The 27076-nt window shown below is 36.7% G+C and overlaps 1 protein-coding gene across 1 annotated transcript in view; it reads left to right on the plus strand.

Moving 5' to 3' along the window:
• Nucleotides 1-27076, plus strand: part of Cubn (cubilin) — a 281227-nt gene that overhangs the window by 169502 nt on the left and 84649 nt on the right. The window contains exons 37-48 of the mRNA XM_047520823.1: nt 5967-6172; nt 7290-7474; nt 8583-8775; nt 13277-13474; nt 14715-14861; nt 17145-17335; nt 17492-17675; nt 21940-22114; nt 23271-23449; nt 24788-24997; nt 25638-25778; nt 26431-26612. Coding sequence (XP_047376779.1) covers nt 5967-6172; nt 7290-7474; nt 8583-8775; nt 13277-13474; nt 14715-14861; nt 17145-17335; nt 17492-17675; nt 21940-22114; nt 23271-23449; nt 24788-24997; nt 25638-25778; nt 26431-26612 — 2191 coding nt within the window. The remainder of the gene's footprint in view (nt 1-5966; nt 6173-7289; nt 7475-8582; nt 8776-13276; nt 13475-14714; nt 14862-17144; nt 17336-17491; nt 17676-21939; nt 22115-23270; nt 23450-24787; nt 24998-25637; nt 25779-26430; nt 26613-27076) is intronic.

A 27076-nucleotide genomic window follows, 5' to 3' on the forward strand; every position in this document is an offset into this window, starting at 1 on the left:
GAAGGGTACTGTGATATGCCACCTTGCTAATGGATGCTTAGCAAATACCTGGGTGAGGATACTCTGGTTTTAAATTGCCATTTTGAATTAAAAGCTATGCACCACACTCTAGTAGTATATATTATTGGGCTCTGGTTGGAATTACTAATTCTTTTTTGAAAACAATGTAAGTTAATTTTGAGAGAAGATTGTTTGGAGGACACTTGCCTATTTATTCAAAAGTCTGGCTCTTAGAATCTGTGCAGCAAGAGCTGATTAAAAATACGAGACAACAACTTATATGTGGACCAAGTTTAAACATCTCAAGTTTCTTTCTCTAATCCATCACGGTGCTACTTCAGGGTGCATGTGGCCTTGTGCTAAGACAAAGTCACCCTCTGCATGCCTGAAAGGCAACGCAAGTTTAAACTGCCACTTGGCGATGAGGTTTTAGCTCCCTTTTGTCTTTACCGAAGGCACAAAACTCAGTATGGGACCAAATCTTTGTGTATAATTTTACCTGACATATATTTATTCTTATATTAATCAAATGCTTATCAAAACCCTAAGGCACATAGTAAGTACTTGCTACTCTGGTGATGAATGCTTTCTTGATAATGATGAATAAAACACGATAGTTGTTCTTACAGTGAAGTCCAAGGTCCTTCATGTGCCTTACTAGGCCTCATACTTGCAGATGAAATGACTTCCTCTTGGTCTTTACCAAATCCACACTCTTGGCCACTCTGACATTCAGTAGTTGCAGGAATTAGGCTGTGTACTAGTAGTGTTTAAGAAAGATAAGATCCCAGTTCTTGATGAATTATTAAAAAATCAACTTCAGAGGCTTTTTAATTGAAACTTCAAAAGATAAATTTCTTCTGTAGCAGGACCACTGCTAGGATTAAGGACACCAAATTTGAAACGTACAACACAAGTCTGTTGCTCAGCAGGTGTTGGGTGAACGTTAATTCTCTCAGCCTCTGCCATTTCTAAAGTATCTTCACAAGTAAATCCAAATGGACAACTGTGGGCTCTCCTCCTAGAGAATGGGAGCTTATAAATGTAAGTGTAAGTTTCACCCATTTTACTGTTTAATGGGCATTGCATCCCATTTACTGTGTAGAAAAATCATAGCAACTCAACTGTTTCCTTTCTCACCTGTAAGAAATTAATTTTGACTACTTTGTGTTACTTGCTTGAGTTTTATTGTTAAAATGCATTTTGTAGAAGGCAAGATGCTTCTTTACGTGTGCGTGGTAATGAGGATGGTTTCGTGGCAAGTCTTGTGAGTTATTTCTGCCCTGATCTAAACTGTATCCAGATGGGTACTTAGAAACTTTTCCCTGGAGTGTGTGAGAAGCATATGAGAAGCATCTGAATCACATCAAGTTCTAAAACACAGGGTTTGGATTGTGGATACTGTGGTGATGAAATTGAATAGGGAGAAAACCTGGAGAAATTATGGTCGGATTTGCAACAAAAAGGGAGAAATAAAACCTAAAAAGGAGGAATTTTTTTGGTAAAGCAGATATTTAAAGGAATTAGCAGAAATTGTATTTTCTGCTTGCAGAGTGCTTTTAGAAAGCGATTGGTCTTGGTTCAAGAATCAGCATGAGATAATGAGAAACAGTGATTGTATTATTTTTGTTCCACATTGTATTTTTAACTAACGGATCTTAGCCAAAGGGTAGATTTGTTTATAAAAGGTACTGGCCTAAAGCGAAGATTTACAGTAAAAATAAAGCTTTTTAAAAAGTTAATTTAATTCTTATAGATATTAACCTACCATGATTTTTACAGTGATTCATGAAATGTCTTGCTTTGCTTTGTTCTAGATTAGCACTAGATTATAGTACAGTGCTAGAAAAGACCTTTACTTCATGGTCTGGACAATTAGACCAAACTCTAATATGCCCATTGATCATATGGAATCTCACTAAAATTAGTATCCCGCTTCAGTTAGTTAGTGGGGCCTGATTGTTTATTTCAAACAAACTCTCAGGTGATACTCCTGCTGCTGGACCACATATGGCACTTAGAATAGAAAGATTTTAGAGGTCATTTCATGCAATTCCCCTTCTGAGGAAAATATTCTCCCTTTCTTCCATTTCTACTTTCTGAGAAGCAGAGGAAAACAATTTTATCATGTCTTGCATTGTTGAGAATATTACAGGTAGTAAAATTGAACATGAATTTAAGTGAGAAATTGGCAGTCTCCCTAAGAAGATGGATTTAGGTTATTTTCCTGCAAAAAATGATTGTAGGTATACATTTCATATTGCAAAACACCAGACTGTCCAGGAAATAAAGGGAGGCAAGATAAATATATACTTTGCTTTGCCTGATGTGGATATGTCCTGATTTTCTCTGCTTCTCAATTATTAGTCATAGTTTGCTGCTAAACCTGCATCTAGAATATATAGTCCAGATGATCTGTACTGTAATGACCCACTTACTGGGATCCTGAGAGCTACCATCTCTGTTTTTCTGGTTAGAGATTTACCAGTGCTGGTGTTTGTTTTGAGAAGTGAGGGTAGTAGAACACAGTGGAACAATCAGCTTGCTCCCGTGCTCTGGTTAGCCATGAACTCTGGAACATGAACCTGATACATTGATTCAGTGGAGTGGCCTCAGGTGACTGGAGCCTCAACTGGTTATCCCTAAGCATCTTAATCCATTAGCTGGATGGAGCCCCAGGGGATCACTGTGCTGACCACAGTATAAAGTTTTACCACACATCATTTCAGCATTGACTGAAAGATACAGCACAGAAGTACATTTTCTGTTCTTGAAATATTTTAGTTTTTTTTTTTTTTTTCCTTCCTGGTGGATTTTTCTCTGTAGTCTTATTAAGCCATTCTTTCTTCCTCCCTTTGTCTTATCCTTCCTCTTAGCAAATCTCCCTCCAACAGCTTAAGGAAAAAGAACACTTTGTACTTGGTTTCCTCTTTTTCTTTTCTTTTTTACTAATTGAATTACCTTTTTCTTTAAAAATTGCTTTTATGTAAATAAAATATTACGAGGCAGCAAAAGTTCCCATTCATATTCTTCTAACTGCTCGTCACAGCAGTAACCCAGAGCTTGGATTTTATGTGTATCATTTCCATATGTATTTTATACTTCTAATATATATGTATAGATCCAGTTCCACTGCACGGATTACTGCTTTCTGTTTTGCATTCTACATACGTGGAATCATACTTATTGATTGCACTGGAATTGCCCTGAATTTATAAATTAATTTTGTAAGATTTATCATCTTTATGATCATGATCTTCACATTCTTGAACTTGAGGTATCTCTCTATTAATTTAGGTCTTTTTTATGTTCATCAATAAAATTTCATGTTTTTCCATAAAGGCCTAATAGGCCTTTTGTTACACCTATCCCTAGGCAACTTAGTTTAAATTGCTATTGAAAACAGCATCCATTTTTAACTGACGGATGTAACCTGGATGTCCTACCTAAAATAGCCCCAAACTGTACTTTATTTTTTTTCCTGCTAGAACTTACCACTGTCTTATTGTTTATCTATTATTTTTGTATCTTTCCTCCTAGAATAAGCTCTCTAAAAAATGAGGCGCATTGTCTAGTTTTCTTTGTTCTTCTGTTCCTAATCCCCGTGACTATATCTGGCAATATAATAGTCAAAATTGTGTGTGTGTGTGTGTGTGTGTGTGTGTGTGTGTGTGTGTGTGAGAGAGAGAGAGAGAGAGAGAGAGAGAGAGAGAGAGAGAGAAAGAGAGATTGATTTTGTTTATCAGTTTGTTGATGGACATTTGAGTTGTTTTATGTTTTGGATATTGACTAGCATTGTCATGTGCTTTTATTTTTCTTGGGTAAATACCTAGGAGTGAAATTTAAATAGATGTGTATGTAATTTTACCAGAAGCTGCAAACTAATTCCTTGAAGTGGTTGTTTGGATGTACAGTCCCACAGAAATAGATGAGACCTCCAGGTTCTCTGCGTGATTGTCAACCTTGGATCTCGTCAGTCTTTTTTATTTTGGCCATTCTGATTGATGTAAAATAATGTCTTGTCATATTAATGGCTGGTCTGATGAGTAGCCACTGGGTGCACTTTCACATTCTCTTTGGCCAGTCACATACCTTCTCTTAGGAATGTCTGTTCAAGTCTGTCCACTTTAAATTTGGTTTTTTGTTGTTGTTGTTGTTGTTTTTTGCTGTTTGGGGAATTCCTTTTATATTCTAGTTTTGAGTCCCTTGTTAGATACATGCTTTGCAAGTAACTCCCCTCACCCATCCCAGTCCATAAGTTGCCTATTCATTTTCTTTCCCTTCCTCCCTTCCCACCTCTCTCTCTTCCTTTCCCCTTCTCTCTCTCTCTCTCTCTCTCTCTCTCTCTCTCTCTCTCTCTCTCTCTCTCTCTCTCTCTCTTCCTTCCTTCCTTTCTTTCTTTCTTCTGGGGATAGAACCCAGGGGTGCTTTACCACTCAGTCACATCCCCAGCCCTTTTTATTTTTAAGGTTCTCATTTTAAGTTGTTGCAGTCTTAATAAATTGCTGAGGCTGGCCTCAAAATTGCTATCCTCCTGCCTCAGCCTCCTTAATCTGGGATTTTGGGCATGCATCACTGTGCATGGCTTCTATTTATTTTCTTATGTCTTTAATGAGGAGACATGTTTGATAAAGTTAAGCTTACTAATTCTTTATCTTATGATTAGTGCTTTTTGCATTCTAAGAAATATTTGCCCATCAAGGTTGCAAATATTTTCTTCTGTTTTCTTCTAGGAGTTTTATGATTCTAGTTTTTATGTTTACATCTATGAAAAATATTAAGTTGTTTTCCATATATAAAGAGAGGCAAGAGTTGAGGTCTTTTTTTCTTTTCTTTTTCCCTGTTCATAAGGATATCCAGTTGTTATAAAACTACTTTTTTATTAAATTGACTTGGTACCTTGCATCCTATTGTATTGACTGCATATTTGCAAGTTCTCTTCTGGAATGTTTTCTTTTTTCCTATTTCATTTTACAGTTTGTCTACTCTTACCCCCAAACTGTGTTTTATTTATTTCCTTCAAGTTTTTAAGTGTTAAGATCAAATTTTAAAAGCATTCCTCTAGCACCTATGTGTTCCGGACTCTCTTTCTACATTGCTTATAACAATCATATAAGGTAGCTGTCATTTCCTACCTGCCAACCCCCATCACATCAGGGTTGCAGAATACAAGACAAGTTGAATGGGCTACATTTGAGCCCAGTCAGTATTATTATAAATCCTGTAGTTTTTCTACCAGTCCAGAAATTAAGTACATATGCCTTTCCAAGGAACTTAACTCTTATCAACATTTTCCCATCATGCCTCTCCAGCTACATCTCTTAGTGGATCCTTGGTGGTGCTCAATTTTTTAACCAAACTGGTTCCACATTATTCTCCACCCTTTTCTGCATGGATGCCTTTGTTAGAAAGCCCTCTCTGCCGGCCCTCTGTGCTTCTTAATAGGCAAATGCTTGCATGTCCATCTCAAAAAATCTCTTCATCCATTACTGAACCCAGCAATCAGATGTGATCATTCTGCTTTAAAAGTCTTCTGCCAGTTTATTCATTCATTTATGTATTTATCTGGTGCTGGGGATTGAACTTAGGGCTTCTCACAGCTAAGCAGATGCTTAGTAGCATATGCTTTACTACTAAGCTACATTCCCAGCCCCCTCTTATTGCTTTATAGTTCCAATTGTACTCTTGATATTATTATTATTATTATTATTATTACTATTATCCTATATTCTTGCCCATTTTTTTCCACTAGGAGGAAAACCCTTTGAGGGCAGCCTATTGTCTTCGTGTCTCTCGTTATAGGCATTTCAACAAATTTGAAAATTTGGCTATTTTGATATAGCCAAAAGATAACTTTGATCAAAGTTTTTAAAAAATGAACAAGTTAACTCAGTCTGTGGTTCAGGATAACCCCAAAGATTATTCTCTCGTTTTAATCCCTATTAACTTTGTTTTCTCCAAATCAGATCTTTCCAGTTGGAAGACTCTCAGAACTGTAGCAGAGATTTCGTGGAGATAAGGGAAGGAAACGCCACGGGTCGCTTGGTGGGACGCTACTGCGGAAACGTCCTACCACTCAATTATTCGTCTGTTTTGGGGCATGTTCTGTGGATCCGATTTGTCTCAGATGGCTCAGGCAGTGGCTTGGGCTTCCAGGCCACGTTTGCTAAGAGTAAGTCGTTCTCTTTTAGTGATGACTTGTAAAGTAGACATGAGAACAACATTTTCAGTCATGCATTTCAGTAAGCAAGAAGAATCCTTAACTCTAAGCTCTTCTTCCATATTGTCTATGGAATTGCTTTATTATAAAGTGTACTAGAAGAACTAAACCACATATGAATGGTTTAGTAAGAGCAAGAGAGAGCATTCTCAATAGTTCTAATCCCTTTTTAAACTTCAGTTTCTATCTAATGTTAAACTGAAATTTTTATGATACTGTTTTTTTTTTTATTGTAAACAAATGGGATACATGTTGTTTCTCTGTTTGTACATGGCGTAAAGGCATACCATTTGTGTAATCATAAATTTACATAGGGTAATGTTGTTTGATTCATTCTGTTATTTTTTCCCCTTCCCCCCCACCCCTCCCACCCCTCTTTTCCCTCTATTCAGTCCTTCCTTCCTCCATTCTTGCCCCCCTCCCTAACCCTAACTCTAACCCTAACACTAACCCCTCCCACCCCCCTATGATACTGTTTTAAAGAGTCTTCCAATATCGTTCAGGTTTCATGTATCGTTCTACCAAATATGTCTCATTCGATTCCATAAACTCTGTGTTCTTCAAACTAAAGACAGTTAGTGTTACTTTGGTATGATTAAGTGCTCAGATATTTTAACTACAGGGTATTCTTCCAATAGGAATAAAACATTAACTTGCTTTATTTTTTAACTAAAATTGTCATAATGAGCTATTGTTTGTTCAGTTTCTCTTATAGAATTTAAAAATAAAAGCATTCCCTTCTTTTTTAAAACAAAGCAAAATAGGTAAAGCACCTTCCAGTGTCCCTGAGGTCTGGGAGCTCCTTTTCACGTGGGAAGTTGTCACCAATTTTCACACCAGGCAACCTTTCAAGGAGATGGAATTCCATTCACAAAATCACCCTTCTCCAAGGAATTAATAGATAGTCCAGAAACCAAAAGGGAAGCTGTATTTCTTTCAGTAGTCAGAAAGGAAATCACAGTCAATTGGAAATCTATCCTTTTCAACACCCCTTGTGTTTTGTTTTTTTTCATTTGATTAAAGAGCCATTCTAAGTAGGTCTGATTTACTACTCTGTTTTCCCTCCTAGTATTTGGCAATGATAATATTGTGGGAACTCATGGGAAAATTGCCTCTCCCTTCTGGCCTGCAAATTATCCCCACAACTCCAACTACAAATGGACAGTAAAGGTGAATGCGTCTCAAGTGGTCCAGGGCAGAATCTTGGAGATGGACATTGAAGCAACACAGAACTGCTATTATGACAAACTAAGGGTGAGTTGCTATATGCAATGTTTACAATTTTGATTGGTTACTATCAGTCTGCCCTAAATCATGATTACGACCTCTATATTACCAGAACAAAGGTGACTCCAGTTTTGTATTTACTATTTTCTATTCTGTATCTAAAGATTTTTTTGTTCGGTATTATTGTTATTATCAGACTTTGTCTAAGCATGCATGTAAGGAAAATTGATTTTTTGTCTCATATCCTATTATCTTGTTTGTTCTTATGTTGGAGTGTTGAAAATGTAAAGGATCGTGGATAAATAAATCAATTCCAAAATTGAGTGATAATTGCCATTCAGACATTGGCTACTGTAGCAATAACAGAAACACTGTCAAATCCCTTCAAGTCAGGATCCCATCTTATTCATCTTGGATACTCTATGCCTTGAGTAGGACCCTGTACCTGATAGGTGTTCAATATATAAGAAAATAATTAGTACCTAATTTTAATAAATGAGATTCAGGAGAGCATTTTATAATAACTTTTGCAAATAAAATTGTGCCCGATTATTTGGAAACCATCACAAAATGTGTCTCTAAATAAGATATTTTAATATTTTAAACCAAATGAAAGAGATTGAGTGCTTTGAACATGCTGGACGCTGCAGAATATGGTTCTTGTCATCGATTCTTCTTTCTTTTTGTGGAGATATGACTCTGTAGGATGCTCACGCACTTTTCTCTCATTAAATCTTTCCTTTTTCTTCTTCCTTCCTAATTGCTCCCTTTGAGGCCCCAAAACACATGAAGTATGATTGTTGAGTAACTTTCCTAGTTTCTACTTTTCCACACACATTTTTACTGTAAATCACCTAATAAGCTATGTCCCACAGAGCATGTTTATTAATATAATTCTGCAACAAAGCTATAAATATTTTAAAACATCATCCTTAAACTATTGGTAATAATATTTACATTAATGGTACTTTCTGTTATAAACTGAAATAAAATGTTTATTATGTTTCCATTGTAATAAAGTGGTAGAATAAAGTAGTAATACAGGTATCTTCTAAATTTTCTTTTTTATGGAGAAAAATACAGGGTAATTGTCTAATTACAATATCTATTATCTGTTGTTTTTTCTTACATGCAGATTTTTGATGGGTTGGATATTCATTCCATCCTAATTGGAACTTACTGTGGTACCCAGCCTGAAACGTTTAGCTCCAGTAGAAATTCTTTGACATTTCAGTTTTCTTCTGACTCTTCAATCTCAGGGAAGGGGTTCCTCTTGGAGTGGTTTACGGTAGATGTTCCCGCTGGACCTTTACCTACAATTGCTACAGGTCTGTTTGGTAATGAATGGCATTATTTTCAAGACTGAAATGTATAGGCCAATATTTCAAAGGGTCCGACCACAGATCACAAATGAATAAACCCTGATGTCCTTCCTTTATGTGATCAGATGTCTTTTAAAATTCATAAATATTACATTTTATAAAAAAAAGTTTGCAGTTTCCTGAAAATGAATGCTTCTTATTATGATTTTCATATAAATTAGGTGCTCACTATCCATGAAGATAAACTACTTATAGTTTCTAGAAACTATGTGAGAGTCCTCTGAAAATTTGATTCACAATACCACACACACACACACACACACACACACACACACAAAGGGTAGTTAAGGATCAACTAAACACTAACTTTTTTCCTCTAGATTTTATTTCATAAAAAACACATATTAGAAGTTTCATTAAAAAATAATAAAGCTTAAATTTTTGTATGTATTAACATATTGAGCATTGTATCATCAGCAATTCTTATTCATGCAGTTTTGGTCAATGAATTTAATTCAACAAATATTTATGGATGATTTATTATGTATACAGTGAGGTCACTAAGAAAAGAAACCTATATACAATCTCTACCTCAAGGGGCTTAAAAGTAATTGGGAAAAACAAAGTACTCATGTGATAGTTAATCACAGTTGAGTAATTAAATGCTTAGGTAACAAGGCAAGTGGTTCAGTCAGCAAATAAGCAACCAGGAAAATAAACTTGACGTGGAGTAGATCATATGATTGAAATTTAACATGTTGAAATCCCAGCTACTTGGGAGATTGAGGCAGGAAGATCTCAAGTTCAAGGCCAGCCTAGGCTCTTAGCAAAATCCTGTTTCAAAGTAATATAAAAAGGGATGGGGATACATCTCAGTGATATGGTGCTTTTCTACCATGCATGAGGACCTGGATTCTATCCCAGCACAACAAATAAACAAAAAAAAAAAAAAAAACACACACACACAAAAAAAAAGTGAAGAAAAGAACATAAAAGTAAGTTTAAAAAAAAAATTCATCAAGTAGGAAGACATTATTCAGGAAATGCTCAGTCATGTTGCAGAAACACATAATTCCAAACTCTTAGTAACTGTAAACAGCAAGGTTTCTTTCTTGTTCACTATAAAAGTCCTTCATAGATTGACTGGGTGCCTGTCATCATCATTATTCCCTATCTCAGGCTGTTGGAGCTGCTGTCTGTCTGGGACATTGCCTGTGACGATGGCAGAAGACAAAGAGCCTGGAATGTCTCAGTCTGAAAGTGTTCAGTGAAAAAGTTACACATATATTTTGCTCATAATTCTTTGACTGAAACTGGTTAAATGTCTTCACCCAACCATAAGAGAATCAGGGAATGCAATTCTAACAAGTATTTGAAAGTTGGGAGAAATAGACTCTTTGGCAGACAGCATTAATGACTCATGGTCTGTTGTCACAATTATCTTTCAAAATTCAAGATAAAGAATATTTCAGAAGAAGGAAAAAATTTGGAGGCACCAGATAACATTCAGCATTTAGATTTTCCACTTCAAAATTACTCTTTTTAATAAAAACTTCTAGAACTTGTATAGTACTAGGATAGTAAGATTAGGACCCAGTCCTAGTGTACTTTGTATTTTCTTTCTGATAATCCTAGTAATAGTCAAACATATGGGATAAGAGTCATAAATTTCTGGAATGGCAAACTATATACCTCTGGAAATCGATTTATCTATAAAAGCGATGAAAATGCTGGGCAAAAATGGTAGAAATCAACTTTTTGAGTACTTTAGAAATTAACCAAAGCCTTATGACAAGCTCCTCAAGGAGGTTTTATTCAAGAAAATAGCAGAATCTCAGTAAGAATGGTCATCTTTGTGGTATCTTAACTTTTCTAGTGTCATTTCTCCTCCTCTTCCTAACTTTGGAGGAGCCTTACAACAGTCTCACAACAACGGTAGCTGTGAAAACTTCAGCTTAGCAGCACAGGAAGAGGGCAGAGCAGATTTGGATCTCCAGAAAACAGACTATCTCCAAGGAATTTCCATTATCTGACCTATCTAGAAGCTTCTTGGAAAATTGCCTTCTCACAAGATTGTCTTCATTTGACCTTCCTAATGAGCTCTCAGTATAAAGAACCCTACCCTTAGAGTACCTGCTAAAAACAATCAGCAGCAGCTGTTTAGCATCACAACTACTTGAAGAAGTGATACCAGTTACAGCTAATAAGAAACTGACCAAAAAACATGAAAGGAAAAACTGAAGAATGAGATGCCCCTCCAAGGCTTTCAAAAACTCTGACATATTTCTGGGAGTCTAGAAGACCACAGGCATGTACATGCCTATTTATGTTCCCAAGAAAAGATCCAAGAAGATCCTAATTTCTCACCTCCATGTGATCTTCAGTCTTTGTGAATGTAGGAAGTAAAAGCTAAGGCAGAGTTGTAAACTGTCTACTGGAACCTTATTCCAGTGCACACATACAAGATTTCTTGGAAATAACTGGGAGACTTTTTGGTTTAAAGTACTTAAATCTCTACCTAATGATTCATTGACCAGTCATTTGAACAGAAACTCAGTGGCTATATACAACAACAAATACAAGTATTATAGAATTAGTGCAAATAATCATTAAACTAACATTAACAGCAAACCTTGGAAGGTATTGGTTTCCAAAGTTCCCAGTTTTAAAAATGTCCAATTTTCAACAACAACAAAAGTGATGAGACATAAAGAAACTGGAATGTATAGCTCCTACAAAGGAAGAGAACAACCAAAAGAGACTATAATGGAGCAACCCAAGAGGTTGGCCTCAATTAACAAAGATTTAAAATTAGGTATCATGAATATATTTTAAAAAATGAAGGGAATGGTGTCTAAAGAATTAAAGGAAAGTAAAAGAATAATGTCTCACCAAATGGAGATTACCAAAAGTGATAGGAAAAACATTTTTTAGGGAATCAACTAGAATTGTTGGAGTTGAGAAGCATAACTGAAATGAAAATACATGGGAAAGACTCAATACTGAATTTGAGCAAGCAAAAAAAAAATCCACAAACTTGGAGTTTATTGAAATTATATCCAAAGGAAAGGAAGAAAAGAAATAAAGAAAATTGTACAGAGCCTCAGACACCGTCAAGCATGACAACATATATATAATGAGAGTCCCAGAAGATAAGAATAACATGAAAGAGAAACAAAGACTATTTGATGAGATAGTGTTTGAATACATCGAAAATTTGATGAAAAATATTAATCTATGCATCCAAGAAGCCTAACAAACATCACTCAAAAAGTTCTATGCCTAGACACAGCATAGCCAAACTATGAAAGCTGAATATAAGGATCTTATCTTGAAGATTCAAAGACTATAACTTGTCATGTAAAAAATGCTCAAGTCAGATTAACCAAATCCATGAAGGCCAGAAGACACATTCAAAGTGCTGAAATAAAAAGACTGTCAATCAAGAATTCTATATTCAGCAAATGTATCCTTAAGCACAAATCAAAACATTTCCAGTTAAATAAAAACGGAATTCATTGTTAGCGCTCCTGCCCTATGAAGGAAAGCAAGGTCTTTAGGCTGAAATTAAAGGTTCTTGTAAATCTTCACAACCTATTAGACAGTTGGGTAAAGATAACTATATAATTAAATATAAAAGACAATATAAGTGTATTTCTGTTTGTAACTCTTTTCTTCTATGATCTGATTTTTAAAATAACCTCATAAAACCATAATAGTATTTCAAGATATAATTTGATGACAATGAATTTCATGAAGAATGAGAAGGGCAGGAATGGGGATACACAGGTTATAAACATCTGTAATCTGAAAATCCGAAGTGATCTGAAGCCTTAAACTTTCTGAGCACTAACAAAGCACTTAGAAAGTTTAGATTTTGCAGCATTTCGAATTTTGTATTTTATTTTTCTTCTTCCTTTAGTACTGGGGTTCATAACTGCTTGACTGCATAGACACATTCCCAACCCTTTTCATTTTTTATTTTGAGACAGCACCTCACTAATTTGCTTAGGGTCTCACTAAATTACCGAGGCTGGCTTTGAGCTTGTTATCCTCCTGCCTCAGCCTCCCAAACTGCTGGGATTACAGGAATGTGCCACTGTACCTGGTCTCAAATTTTGTGTTTTCATATTAGGGATGTTTAGCTAGTAAAATCTATGCAAATATTCCAAAATGCAAAAAACTTCAAATTCTGAAAGATTTCTCGTCTCAAGAATTTTGGGTCTTCTCCACATACTTACTCATGCTTACCTAATAATCAACACTCAATAATAGCTTCGTATGGCAAAATTATGGCAAGCAAGTATAACATGATATAGTTTCATACGTAGAAAGTGAAATATAGAATCATGGCCATCTGAATCAGTGAGTTTAGTAAAATATTTATTGATTTCTTTGAGAAACTTGTTCCAATTGATTTCAGTATAGAGCTATCAATTTAAAGTGGAAAAATGTTGGTGTCTTTCCCTATTTAGAGGTATTCAAAGTGTTGCTTTTTATTCTGCAGGTGCTTGTGGCGGGTTCCTGAGGACTGGAGATACCCCACTCTTTCTTTATTCCCCTGGATGGCCTAGAAGCTACAGTAATGGAGTGGATTGTACCTGGCTTATCCAGGCTCCTGATTCTACTGTGGAACTCAACATCCTCTACTTGGATGTTGAATCTCACCCAACATGTGGCTATGACAGCCTTGTGATAAGAGATGGTGAGAAAAATTAAAAGAAAAACGTTCCAAGTTATATTCAGTTCTCTTCATACTTGTTTACCGCTTCTCCCCATTTTGTGGCATTTCCTAGATATTATGATCAGTGAAGCCATCAAGTACTAGAATTGACCATAATTTCTGGAGAATGTAAGGAAAACATTAAATTGCCTGGTACCAAATATCAGGAATAACACAATGTTCCTAAGAGAAAGACAAATGCAATTGAGAAGACTGAGTAGGAAATAATAGTATGATTTCCATGTTGTGCTACTTTCTTTAGATGCCTTGGGGATAAATATCAACATTCTATATCTATGACTTTAAAATCCAAGGGAAAAATATTTATAATTGTAATGTATTGATTTCTTGTTGTCTGCTGAACCTCTGGTAGAATAAATAGAATTAAAGGGTAATAAGTTTGCATATTTTCTTTATATGCAGGTATTATTGTTATACAGTGACATTATTCATGAGGGACATAAAGAGTGCTGATAGGCAACATGCACAAAATTTTGCTTTATTATTTGCATGGACTGGAATGAAGGAAGACAATAGAAAGTTCATAATCTTCATATCAGTGCTTCTCAGTGTGGTCTTCAAATCAACACCTCCTGAAAACTAGTTAGAAAGGGAGATTCTCAGAAAAAAAAAAAAGATATGTTTCCTTTTGACCCACAGTTTATTAATGTGTGGGGTCTTTTTACCTTAGACTGTCATCCCTAGTTCACATCCCTTTCACCCTAGTGAGAAAAACCAAATGGTGGAGGTCCCCATCAATAGAGGCTGGACACTAAGACTTAAACCAGTCATATAAACATGAGATGATAAACTCCTCCCCTCTCCCCCAACTTTTTCTATCAATAATCAGCTAACAGCATATGGCTCTGAAAAAGTATTGTCTTTCCTGACATTAAGGTATTCCTATGGATATTAAAATTTAAATTTTTTGATGTAATAGGTGAATCTTTGCATACATATTCTGAGTGTTCAGCATCTGGTGGAAGCCTTTTAAAAATCTTCGGTAGGAAAGTCCACCAGTGAAGTAAATTATGGTTGTTCTTGAAGATTAAATTCTAGTGACTTTCCTTCTGTTCCATCAATAACTTCTCTTGGAAGTCCAGACTCTAGGATCTCTAGTGTTCTGAGAAAAATGTGTGAGCCGCTTTGGCTGTGTTGCAAAGGCTGGGAGATTCTTAAGACATCACCTTTTCATGCTATTGTTTCCTTTCTTTGGTCACAGGAGACAATAACTTGGCCCAGCGGCTAGCAGTTGTCTGTGGCAGAGAGATCCCTGGGCCCATCCGGTCTACTGGAGAGTACATGTTCATCCGATTCACCTCTGACTTCAGTATCGCCGGGGCAGGCTTCAATGCCTCCTTTCACAAGAGTAATGTGTTCAAACATTTGTTTCCTTTCATCTCCTCTCATCTCCGTCTTCTCTTTCTCAAATACACTCTGCTCATTTTCCCATGCCAGCACACAAGTTATAGTCAGAGGGCACAGGTCTTTGCCACTCATGGATGCCCATCCATCTGTCAAGTACTGAGTCCTAATATGAAGCACTGAGACTAAGTTGTACGAAAGGGTCTCCTGCCTTCAGGTCTTTGACTGGGGCATCTTATCCCCGAAGGAGGTGTGTTCATGGTGGGCATAAGAGTGAGATCTTTACCAGCCTAGTTGAGGGCTGGAACTCAAAGACAACACATATCAATAACACATCAAAGGAGAAGTAGGTTAACGTCTTCAATTCAAGAAATGACCAGTAAACATTTTATAGAAAATATCTCTAAAATGCCTTGGTTGAAATCATCCATTTCGATGTTGGCAGGAAGTTTGTTGCTCTTGAAATTTAAGTTTGAGGAGTCAGTGACAACATTGAAATCTCATAATAACTTCCTTCCTTCTTTCCTTCCTTCTTTCCTTCCTTCCTTCCTTCCTCCTTCCTCCTTCCTTTTTTCCTTTTGGTACTGGGGATTGAACCCAAGGGTGCTCAAACCCTGAGCCACATCCCCACTCCTTTTTAAAATTTTATTTTGAGACAGAGTCTTGCTGAGTTGCTTAGGACCTTGCTAAGTTGCTGAGGCTGGCTTTGAATTTGCGATCCTCCTTCCTCAGCTTCCCAAGTTTCTGGGATTTCAGGCATGTGCATTGGCTCATAATAATTTTAAATCCAAGTTAGATTAAAGTTAAAGAAGCAGTCTACAGAATATTGACTCTAATGTGTGAAAAACATCATCTTAAAGCAGATTCTCAGTCTAATGTTAAAAATAAATCTACTATTTCCTTCATTATTGTATATAGCTTTTTAAAAATTAGGGAAGCAGTCTGTATGGTGGTTTAAAAGAGTAGACTTTGGACTTAGATGGATTAAAGATAAATTTTCACCTCTGTGTTTTAACTAGGTGTGTAAGCTTTCCTCACTTACTGATGATCTGTGGAGTCCCTGATGAATGACAAATTAATGCCTGCTCCAACTGCTTCTCACTCTTTCTCAAATGTATGTGTGTGACAACTCTCCTGTGTATGTATGTATGTTATACATGATGACACACATTCTACCCATCACCACGCCCAGTGATTCTACCCTCATACTCCATCTAGATTCCAACTACTTGTGCTGGGGATATAGCTCAGTTGGTAGAGTGCTTGCCTCACTTGTACAAGCCCTGGGTTCAATACCTAGCACCTTCTACCATCCTTGTCCAGGCCTCTGTTTTCTCCTCCAACTGACAATCCCCTCATTAGATCTTGGGTTGGACTTTCTCTTGTCTGCACCCTTTATAGTCTTAGTATTACAAACAGTGATCATTTTATAATTTAAACAAGATGGTTCTGTTCTAATGCACAAAGCTTTCAATATCTTCCTCTTCTTACTTGGAATAAGTCCTTTCTGCTTTCTGCTTTCTGCATACCCTGGTCCTGCTGTTCTTAGGCTCTCCCTCAGATATCCCTGGTGGACTTCTTAACCTTTACACCATTCATTCTCTGCACAGGAACGTTCTTCTCCCACAAGGCCACCTAGCTCCATTCCTCCTTCCCTTCAAACCTCTGCTTAAATATTCCTCCAGGATATGACCTCTAACTGCCCCAGATGAGAGAGTACCCTTCACCCTTCACCCCTCTTATTTTCCTTGAAAGACTCTCTTATATATTGCGCATTTGCTTGTTGCATGTTTCCTTCCTCTATAAAGTAAGCTTAAGCTAGACATGATACTCCAGGCAATTTGGGAGTAAGATTCCCAAATCATAAGCTGGAACACAGCTTGGAAAATTTAGGGAGCCTATCTCAGAATAAAATTTTAAAAGGGCTGGGCATGTAGCTCAGTGGTGGAGTGATTGCCTAGCATGCATGAGGTTTGTTCTGGGTTCGGTCCACAGTACTGCAAAAATAAACAACAAGAATGAAAAGTTTTATGCAGGTATTAAGTCATTTGTTTCTATTGCTTACCCTCACCTCCGCATCACACATCTCCACTACAACAGCAGCGCAAAGTACCCACTGGTGTGTGCCTGTTCTCATTCTGTCAGTCCTTTCCTCTACTTTGTTCCCCTTTAATTTCGAACTTCATTTCTATTCCCTGCCCTTTGAAACTACCAAGAAAAACAGGAAAGCCTAAAAACGTGGTTGCAATGTCCTTTTAATAACCCACATTTCTTTCTTCTTGGAAAGGCTGTGGTGGATATTTGCATGCAGACAGAGGGATTATCACATCCCCCAAGTACCCAGAGAACTACACTCCCAACCTCAACTGCTCCTGGCACGTCTTGGTCCAGAGTGGCCTGACCATCGCTGTTCATTTCGAACAGCCCTTCCACATTCCAAATGGAGATTCTTCTTGCAGCCACGGGGATTACCTGCTGGTAGGTCTTGCTGGCTATCCCTTCTAATTATTGTCTCTGCAGACTTCATTTAGAAAAAGGGTGATGATTTTTCTTTCTCAGGACACAAATCAATAGGACTTTTCCACTCCGTCTTTCCCAGTATATAGGAGTTATGCAATTTTAATGTCTTTTCAGCTAAGAAATGGACCTGATATCTATTCTCCACCTTTGGGTCCCCAAGGAGGAAATGGTCGTTTCTGTGGCAGACATCCTTCATCAACTCTGTTCACCTCAGATAATCAAATGTTTGTTCAGTTTATTTCTGACGGTATTAATGGAGGACAAGGATTTAAGATCAAGTATGAGGCAAAGAGTCTGGGTGAGTGTATCTACTGAGATTCTATTTTCACTTCTCCTGCAATTGCTTGACTTTCCTTGTTTAAATGGATTGGAGGAAAAGTCATGTACATTTTTCTTTTCTGAACAAAGAATAAAGCCTTAATAAGAATAGCTACCCATTATCAAGCACTAACTATGTGCTCGACACTTTCAATATCTCAACATGAATACTTTTTAAGGAAAATATCATTATGTTCATTTTTCCTGTAAGTAAAATAAAAAAGTTTGGACTTTTCTATGTTAACTTTTATAGTTAGTAACCAAAGTGACATTCTCTGTGTGTACAAAATGAACTGATCTTATTGATCCCTGGAATATCCATTATAAAATGTCCAGTTAAGCCTAGCTATAGAAACATTGAAAAGAATATAATTGCTTTGTTTAACAATTTATATGCTTCCTTTTAAAAGAACACTAATCCTAATTCTATTTTTACTCATTTAGTTATTCTATTTTATAGTAGCAGTCTTTATTTAATCAACTTTAACTGCATTTAATTATAACTAATTCCATTGTAATGATTTGATTTTTGTGATATTTCCTGTTTAATAATGTTTAATTGAATAAATAAATAGGCATAGCTTCAAAAATGGAGATCAAGAGCAATAATAAATCTTTGCTTGTTCCCCTGAAATTAAATAATATGGATTTTAGGATAATCTTGTGTTCTTAATCCCAGATTCTTGAATACATCTCAAAATACATATTAATCTCAGTGAAACCGTAATTGTGTGTTCTCCCGGATATAAGAAAAGCGTCAGCCTAATTTCATGATAATTCTGATGCACTAAGGTTTACTTGACAACATTGCTTTTCCATTTCTTTGTGAAATCACTATTCATGTAAGTAGGGTTGTGGCCATTACCTCCTCCCAATCTTTCTTCAAGCTTATGACTTCTCTTAATATTAAATTTAAAGAAAAATCTTTTTGTCTCAAAAACTTTAGTTGGACAGCCCCAAACAAAATGATCACTCTTGTTTCTTCCTCCTTACTAAGTCATCCAACCACAATGCTGCTTCTCCTGCCTACCTGGCTACTTTCCACCACATATACTTTAAGGCCACTCCCATTTCTTTAACATACATTCCTGTGTGAATAATGTTTGACATCAGATTTGCCTAGTTTTATATTGTCTTTTCCTGGAGACATCTCTTCACTATGGTTGATTGAGATGTCTTTGATTCTCACCTCATTAATTGTCCCTTTAATTAATTACTCAAACATTTATAAAGTGCTTCTTGCTGTGTAAGCTACCAAATTCTGTCAAGGAGTTCGGTGCAGTGGAGGAAACAGGCTAGCAAAGGCATAGTTAGCATATAGCTTGTACATGCTAGATGGAAGGTACATCAGGAGCCATGTAAACACATAGAAGAAACAGCTAGTCTAGCTGATGGGATCAGAGAAGACTCCCAGAGGAGGTAGATGAATAGAGGGATCTGTCAACTAGTGAAGAAAGGATATGACAATGTATCACATCTAAGTGATAAAAGATAAAGCAAATTTAGTTTTGAAAGAATTTACTACTGTTGAAAAATAGAGTTAAAAGGAGGTAAATATGGTGATGAAGCAGGCAGGCATCATTAAGCTAAGAGTGACGAATATCACCCTAAGGACAGAAGATGTTAGGACATGGAAAATTTTAATACAAAGCATGAATGACATGATCTGATTAGAAATATCAATGTGACTGCATCATTGAAAATATGGAGGGGGAGAAGGCTAAAGAGAGAGACCTGATGAAAGAATTGATCAGGGAAAAAAACTAAGTCCTGAACTAAGGCAGTGTCAGTAACAAGGAAGAAGAAAGGGCATACTGAAAGATTTATAAATGCAGAATTGAGTGGATTTGGAGGTCACTTGGATGTGGAAGTCAAGGGAAGGGATGAAGGAGCCAAGGATAATTGCTAGGTTTCTGACTGGGTAGGTGCATTTATCTCATGAACATCTATTAAAAGCTTTCCATGTGACAAATACTGAACTGGTACTGGGGATATAACAGTAAACAAATGGAATTCATGTCCTCATTGAGCTTAATTTTCATCTTAAAGTACACATAAGAAATAAGTAAAATATATACTATGTCATATGGTAAAAAGTGTGTAGGATAAAAACAAGGTTGAAGGTGGATACGAAGTGTCAGTAGGGGAGGTGTGGAACTCTGGAGGCAATCAGACAATTCCAGTTTAAGACATGTTCAGTTTGAAATCTCTGAGTTACATCCAGTGGAGTTGTCCAGTAGGATGTAGGAACATGAGTCTAGAGGTCAGAAGAGGGGTCTAGATTGAATCTATAACTCCAGGAATCTTAAACAGACTGTTTGTAGTTTAAGACATGAGGATATAACATTAACCAGGGAATTATTTAGAGGGAGAAGATGAAAGACCTACAGAAAGATTCCTGGGAATCTCCAGCAATGTTGAGAAAGCCCTGGAAAGAGTCATCTAAAGACCAGAGGAGGAGCAATGATAGGAGCCAAAGAAGAGTTTGGTGTCTAAGAACTAAGGGATGCAAATGAAAGGAGGGAAGAAGTAGTCACCCATGTTAAATGCTATGAATATAAAATAAGTACCAAAACCAATCTTCGGTATACAATTTCTAGGTGATTGTCACCTTGAAGAAGGGTGCTTGATAGGTTTTAAGAATGAAGTGGGGAGGGGAAGGGACTGGGTAGAGATTAACACAACAGGAGGAGAGAGGTGAGGTACAGCAAGATCTCTGAGGATCCAGATGTAGGAAGATAATTGAGAGGGGGTTTGAGAGGAAGAGGGTAGTGATGCAGGTGAATTTTCTTTAGGATGGTAACAAATAGGAAATTACAAATTGACAGTATTCTTATTTGGAATTTCTTTTATTTCCTTTCTCAAGTAAAACTCCATGTAGATATTGAGAATCAAGAGGGAATTGGGTAGAGCGGGCATGGTGACCAAGCTGCCTGTAATCCCAGTGGCTCCGGAGGCTGAGGCAGGAGAATCGTTAGTTCGAAGCCAGCCTCGGAAACTTACTGAGGTGCTAAGCAATTCAGTGAGACTCTGTCTCTAAAGAAAATACCAAAAAAGGACTGGGGATGTGACTCAGTGATTGAGTGACCCTGGGTTCAATCCCTGGCGCAAAAATAAAAAAGGGAATGGGGAGAATAAATGAATTGGGTAAAAAAGTTTCACATGACTGTTACCATTTTTATGCAAAGTAATTTGCATACTACTACTATATGAAAAGTAGGAGTAGAATTGAGTGGCAGAGTGAGATTGGGGAGCATTTCTTTTCAGTAGCACCATTTGCATGAATGACTTGAACACAACCATGAAAATGACATTTTGCAAAGGAAAGATATGGAGCAAGGAATTTAAAAGCTGTCAAAGGGCTTTGCAATTCAGGCTTTCAGAGATGAGGGGAGCTCTGAGTAATGACAAAATTCAGGATGTGGCCATAAGCAGCTGAACAGCAGTGGAAGTATATACATAGCTTGTGTTTAGTAGATCAAGTATGTGTGGCTGAGTCATTGGACAGATTAATTTCATTGGTACAGTAAATGGGTTTATTCTTGCCTAGTTTGTTTGCTGAAATTGCCCAAGAATAATTATTGATAAAAGGAAGATATTTTTATACAATCCTTTAGTCTTTTAGAAAAGACCCTTTGTTCTTTGTCTTCTTGCAAGAAAAAAAAAAGACTAATAAATTCTTTCATGAAATCTCTATCTTGCTCTTTAAATGCATCTAAATCCTGAAGCTATATAGTGAATGGATGTCCAAAAAGTTGTATAAATACGTATGTGCTTAGTTTTTAAAGCATATCAAGATCACGACTCTGCTTCACTCCACTGAACTGAACAATAACCACCAGTCTATTTACATGCTCATCAAAGTGGTGGGTATGTGTGCATGCTTCTACCATGCTGCACAAACTGTGTCTGTCTTTTGTCAACCTTAGGAAGGAAGGAAGTTTTCAACAAGATTAGACGATTTGGCAAATTAAAAAGTGACACACCTGGAGCTGGATGGGGTGGCACACACCTGTGGTCCCAGCTACTCCAGGAGGCTAAGTCAGGAGAATGGCTTGAACCCAGGAGTTCAAGATCAGCCTGGTTCAACACAGTGAGACCTCTCCCAAGGGGGAAAAAAAAGATAATTGCAGATGAAAGGAAATGGAGACTGGAAATGCAGATAAATTAACTTTAGAAAGTGATTGCGGCAATTGACTGTCCTTCACCAGACTGTATATTGATTTAACTATGTTTCCTGACAGCCTGTGGGGGCAATATCTATATCCATGATGCTGATTCTGCTGGATACGTGACCTCCCCCAACTACCCTGGCAATTATCCCCAGCATGCTGATTGCATTTGGATCATAGCTGCTCCTCCGGGTAAAGCTATAAGGTTGCAGTTTGAAGATCAATTCAATATTGAAGCAACACCCAAGTAGGTCACCTCTGTTTTCAGTTTTCTCTTACCCAAGCTCAGTACCCTTTAGCTGTTGTGTCTCAAAACCATTCATTTCTTCTTTTGTTAGCAGTACATACTGCATAGGAAATTGAGGGACAAAGGGACAAGCTTAATGCTTGGAGTCTGAAAACCGTGCCTGGAAGCCACTCTCCCATCAGCTGAGCAGATTATGAAAATAGATATTGTCCCTCTTGACTCTTGACACATCCTCCAAAAGACATTGAGGGTGGCTGTGTGAGATTTATGTTATCTGTTCTTCCACCCACAGGAAAAGCATAGTGTCACTAGTAGATGAGTATTTATTTGCCCAGCCTCAAATTCAATGTCATGGATGATAAAATATCTATTTAACAAATGGGAATTTGTGTGAGGTGATACCAGGGGTCACCAGAGTCAGAAACAGCACTAAAGCAAATATATGACTCTTAAAGGATTGCAACCCAGAGAGCATGTCTTACTATGTTATCGACAAAGGAAAACTACATAGTCCATAACCATCTTTGGTTTCCTCTTTCATTTAACTAAAGTGTTTATAAACGTTCATGAATCCATGTATGAGGCAAAACTTGATAGAAGAGCTTTTGATGCCCATTTCTGGGCACCAGATATACTATTCTCCCACTCACTGAGCATTAATTGGCTGCTTTGACTTTCTCAGGAAACATTAGGTAAAGACTTGACCTCATTTTAGGGATGGGGGAAATTCCAGCTGAGGCTTTCCATTATCCCTTGTCACAGAGCTGCCAAATAAGAGTTCAGATTTCTCATGTGAATGGTATCAAATTATCACGTGAAACATAACTCCAGTTATCCTGAAATCCATAGGGGTTAGTTTGAAAATGACTTTTATATTCATAAAACTAAAACAGACAATGGAAGGCAAATAAATATTCTCTAGTGCAGAGTACATGTAAAACCTGTCTTTCTGAGTTATTAATGATTGTATTATCATCATAAAAATATACAGCATTTTAAAATGACATGAAACTTAAATGAACTCTAATATGGTATCTTACGCTATAGAAATGATGCTTAATAATCTTCTTGGAGAAAGTTAGTGAAGTCTTCTTTATTTAAATAAGTCAAAGTTATTGGCCTTATAAATAAATTTAACAGATCTTCCCCCCTTTAGCTGTACTTCCAGTTACCTTGAGTTGCGGGATGGAGTTGATTCAAATGCTCCAGTACTTTCCAAATTTTGTGGGATATCTCTGCCCAGCAGCCAGTTGTCCTCAAGAGAGGTTATGTATTTGAGATTTCGATCTGATAATAGCTCCACTCACATGGGATTCAAGGCCAAGTATTCTATAGGTAACATTTTATTTTTACTTTAAATAGGAAAGTGATAAAATGAATGTTACATCTTTTAAAATGTCTTCTAAAATATGTCTATCTGCCTAATTTATTAATTATTCTAATGATAGAATAAGAATATACTGTTTAAAACCTAAGTCATCTATCAATTTTAATTTCTCCCTTCATTTCAATTTTAAAACATTATTTTTAGTAAACTAGTCTATTTTATATTTTCCTAATTTGTGAAAAATATGTTCAGTTAAATCATTTTCCTTCTTTTTATCATGATATAATCTATATATTCACACACAGCATAAGTTTAAATAATAAAATCATTTAATAATCAAACCATTATATTTAGAACAGTGACTGAACATCTCTTCATTAATAGAAAATTTCGTTTTTTTCCCCCAATCTTGAGTGCCGAATCAGTCACTGAATAAAAAGCAAATATATTTTTCAGTATTTTTATCTCCTTATTTAAAAAATGCATAGTAAGTACACATACTAAAGATTCACTTCAATATGATCACAATGGCATAAAATTTAGTGTCTGAGAGGTCTGTACTCTATCCAAGTAAATATTTCATATAGCAAGAACTTGGAAAGCTTGGTTGTAACAATATTTAACTTACACCATAGGTCATTTATTATCCTGAGTTAAGTTGCGTATAATTCAATCTAGCGATCTCATCTACCTGATAAAAAATAATTGAATAGGGGCTGGAGTTGTAGCAAGGTAGAGCACTTGCCTAGCATGTGTGAGGCACTGGATTCAATTCTCATCATTGCATGTAAATAAATAAAATAAAGGTCCATTGAAACTAAAAATAGTATTTTAAAAAAAGTAAATAAAAAAAACTTACATTTTAAAAAGAAAGAAAATAAATAAATGAATAGTAATTTTCAAGACCCTGAGATACCAGTTACTACAGTACAATGTTGATTTGGTAAAATAAAAATAAACTAGAAATGGCAGGCATTACCAATCAATCACAGTACCCCTTCCAGCTAAGTCTGGAGAGTCTCTAGAATCATCTATCAATCTATCAGCTGGGTCATGAAATGAAATTTACTTGAAACTAATAGCTCTCGCATAGTGTCCCAATAGAATTAATGTGACATTATAGAATACACCATTCAATTGTCATCTTCCATTTTCCCTTATTGATTGCACTTGAAGTAGTCTCTTTACATCAACAGTAGATTTTGAATAATGAGAGATTTACAATTTTCACAATTTTAAAACTTTAATTTATATTCACTGGACATTTCTGGAGTTTTCAATATACTGGTTTAATTAGAGAAAAAAAATCTAATAGAATATTGCCTTTTTTTTTTTTTTTTTGGTAGCCCAGTGTGGAGGAACAGTAACAGGGCAAAGCGGCATCATTGAAAGCATTGGATACCCAACACTTCCCTATCCAAATAATGTATTCTGTCAGTGGCACCTCCAGGGCCTCTCAGGACACTATCTCACCATCCATTTTGAAGATTTTAACCTTCAGAATTCCTCTGGCTGTGAAAAAGACTTTGTGGAGATCTGGGAAAATCATACTTCTGGTCAGTGAAATATATCTACTCTCTTGTGGGTTGTTTATTTTCACGCTTGCTTATTCAGCCTCTGAAGTTTCTCTTCTTCTGAGAAAGGCCAAAGAGGAGTGCAGATCTGTCAGCTCTGGGAAGCACTAGCAATTCCCCCACTCTATTCTGTCCTTTCACAAGGGACGCTCCAAGCCCCAGGTGTGTCTGCAGCTCATTCAGGAGACCACACTGACAGAGCACTGTACTGGGAGGGTGTCCTCTTCCTGCTGAGACCCCTCAGTGTCACATGCGGTTACTTCAGGGGCTTCCTGGAGCATAAGGAAAAGGTAATGAAAACGTGTGCATGCCTCCTGGTAATAAAAGGTGCCCACTTGTCACTGTTGATTCATTTTTCTAATCAAATAAGCAAGGCTTCCTCACTGTGCTGAGACCTTTCCCATAATTAGTTGCAATTTTTCTTTTTGCACATGTTCATGTATTTGAATAGGTGGACTTTAATTCATGATTTGTTTGCTCTTCTGGACAAAGGTTACTGTTTCTTCACAGATAGGGGTTTATCTTTTATTATTTTCTTTATGCTTGCAGAATATCTCAAACAGAGGTTAAATGAAACTAATCACCTGGAAATATATATTATCTAATTCTTTGTCTATCACAGGAAATACTTTGGGCAGGTACTGTGGAAATGCCATTCCTAAGGACATAGACACTTCTAGCAATGTTGCTTCAGTCAGGTTTGTCACAGACGGCTCTCTTACTGCCTCAGGATTCAGACTACGGTTTGAATCCAGCATGGGAGGTGAGTTCATTGACCCATTTTTTAAAAAAAGTATTGACTACTTACATTGGATAGACATTTGCTAGGCATCGGTGTTAAAATAGTTTGAAAAAAAAAAAAAACCACGACCCCATCTTCTTGGACCTTATGGTTAGTAGGGAGTCCTATGTTAATTACCAGTCACACCAATAAATGAAAAATTGCCGCAGTTATAAGGGCTACAAAGAGAAGTAATGAGGATCATGAGAGGTGTAATGGGTACTAGAATTATACTGTGGTGCACATTCTAAGAAAACTAGTCCATCAGTCCTAGAGTTATTCAGAATTGGCATTCCCAAATACACTCACTAACCCAGGTGAAATAAAAATCTTGTCTAACAAAACTGAATAATTACTTTAGCCTGTTTGAATTGGTTTTTTATGTATCTTGGACCTTGGTGACAATTAAAATACTACTAGTTAACTATCATTTGTGAAAAGCCGATTAAATGTTAATAGATATCAGAAGTGAATACAAATGTTCTCTAAAAGTGTTCACAAACATACAGCGATAAATTAGTAATGACAATAATTTTGTCTAGAGGGATAACTAAAAATTAATTTTGAGAGCAAAATTATGAAAGGAGTCATTTTGATTTGATTGAAAGTTGTCCTGTTCTTTCCCCTGCTTCAGTGTGTGGTGGGGATCTACAGGGCCCAACTGGTACATTCTCTTCTCCCAACTACCCAAACCCAAATCCTCATGGCCGAATCTGTGAATGGAGGATCACTGTGCAAGAAGGAAGGCAGATCAGCCTAACTTTTAACAACCTGCGGCTGGGAACTCACCCATTCTGCAACGCTGAGCATGTGACTGTAAGTGCTCTGTGCCATCAGGGATATTATATCCCATTGTTTAGGGACTTTATTGCCCCATAAATCATAGTCCAAACACTAGGTCAGAATATTGCCATCTACGCAACTATATCTCAGAAAAAATTCTAAGTATTTCAGATAGAACAAAATCACCATAAACAGCCAAAATAATTGTAAGGGTTGTCACTAGATGTATCAGGGTCATAGGATAAATTTTTAGAGCAAATGCCTGTCACGTACGGCAAAAGACTGTAAGCAGAGAAAAACTGGGCCTTAGGTAGCATGTAACTGGATGGGACCAGAGTCCCAGCACAAGCCACCACCTGAGGTCTTAAGCAGCTGTGTGGTTCTGTGTAATTACTGTCCTCTGCCAGAGTTATGAGGGACTCTTAGTCCAAGACCAGGGCTGCTTGCCCTCAAATGATTAGAGGTGTCCCTTCTGCAGTCTTTGTTATCTTAGTAAA

Source organism: Sciurus carolinensis, chromosome 12 (assembly GCF_902686445.1).
Source record: "Sciurus carolinensis chromosome 12, mSciCar1.2, whole genome shotgun sequence".
NCBI lineage: Eukaryota > Metazoa > Chordata > Mammalia > Rodentia > Sciuridae > Sciurus > Sciurus carolinensis.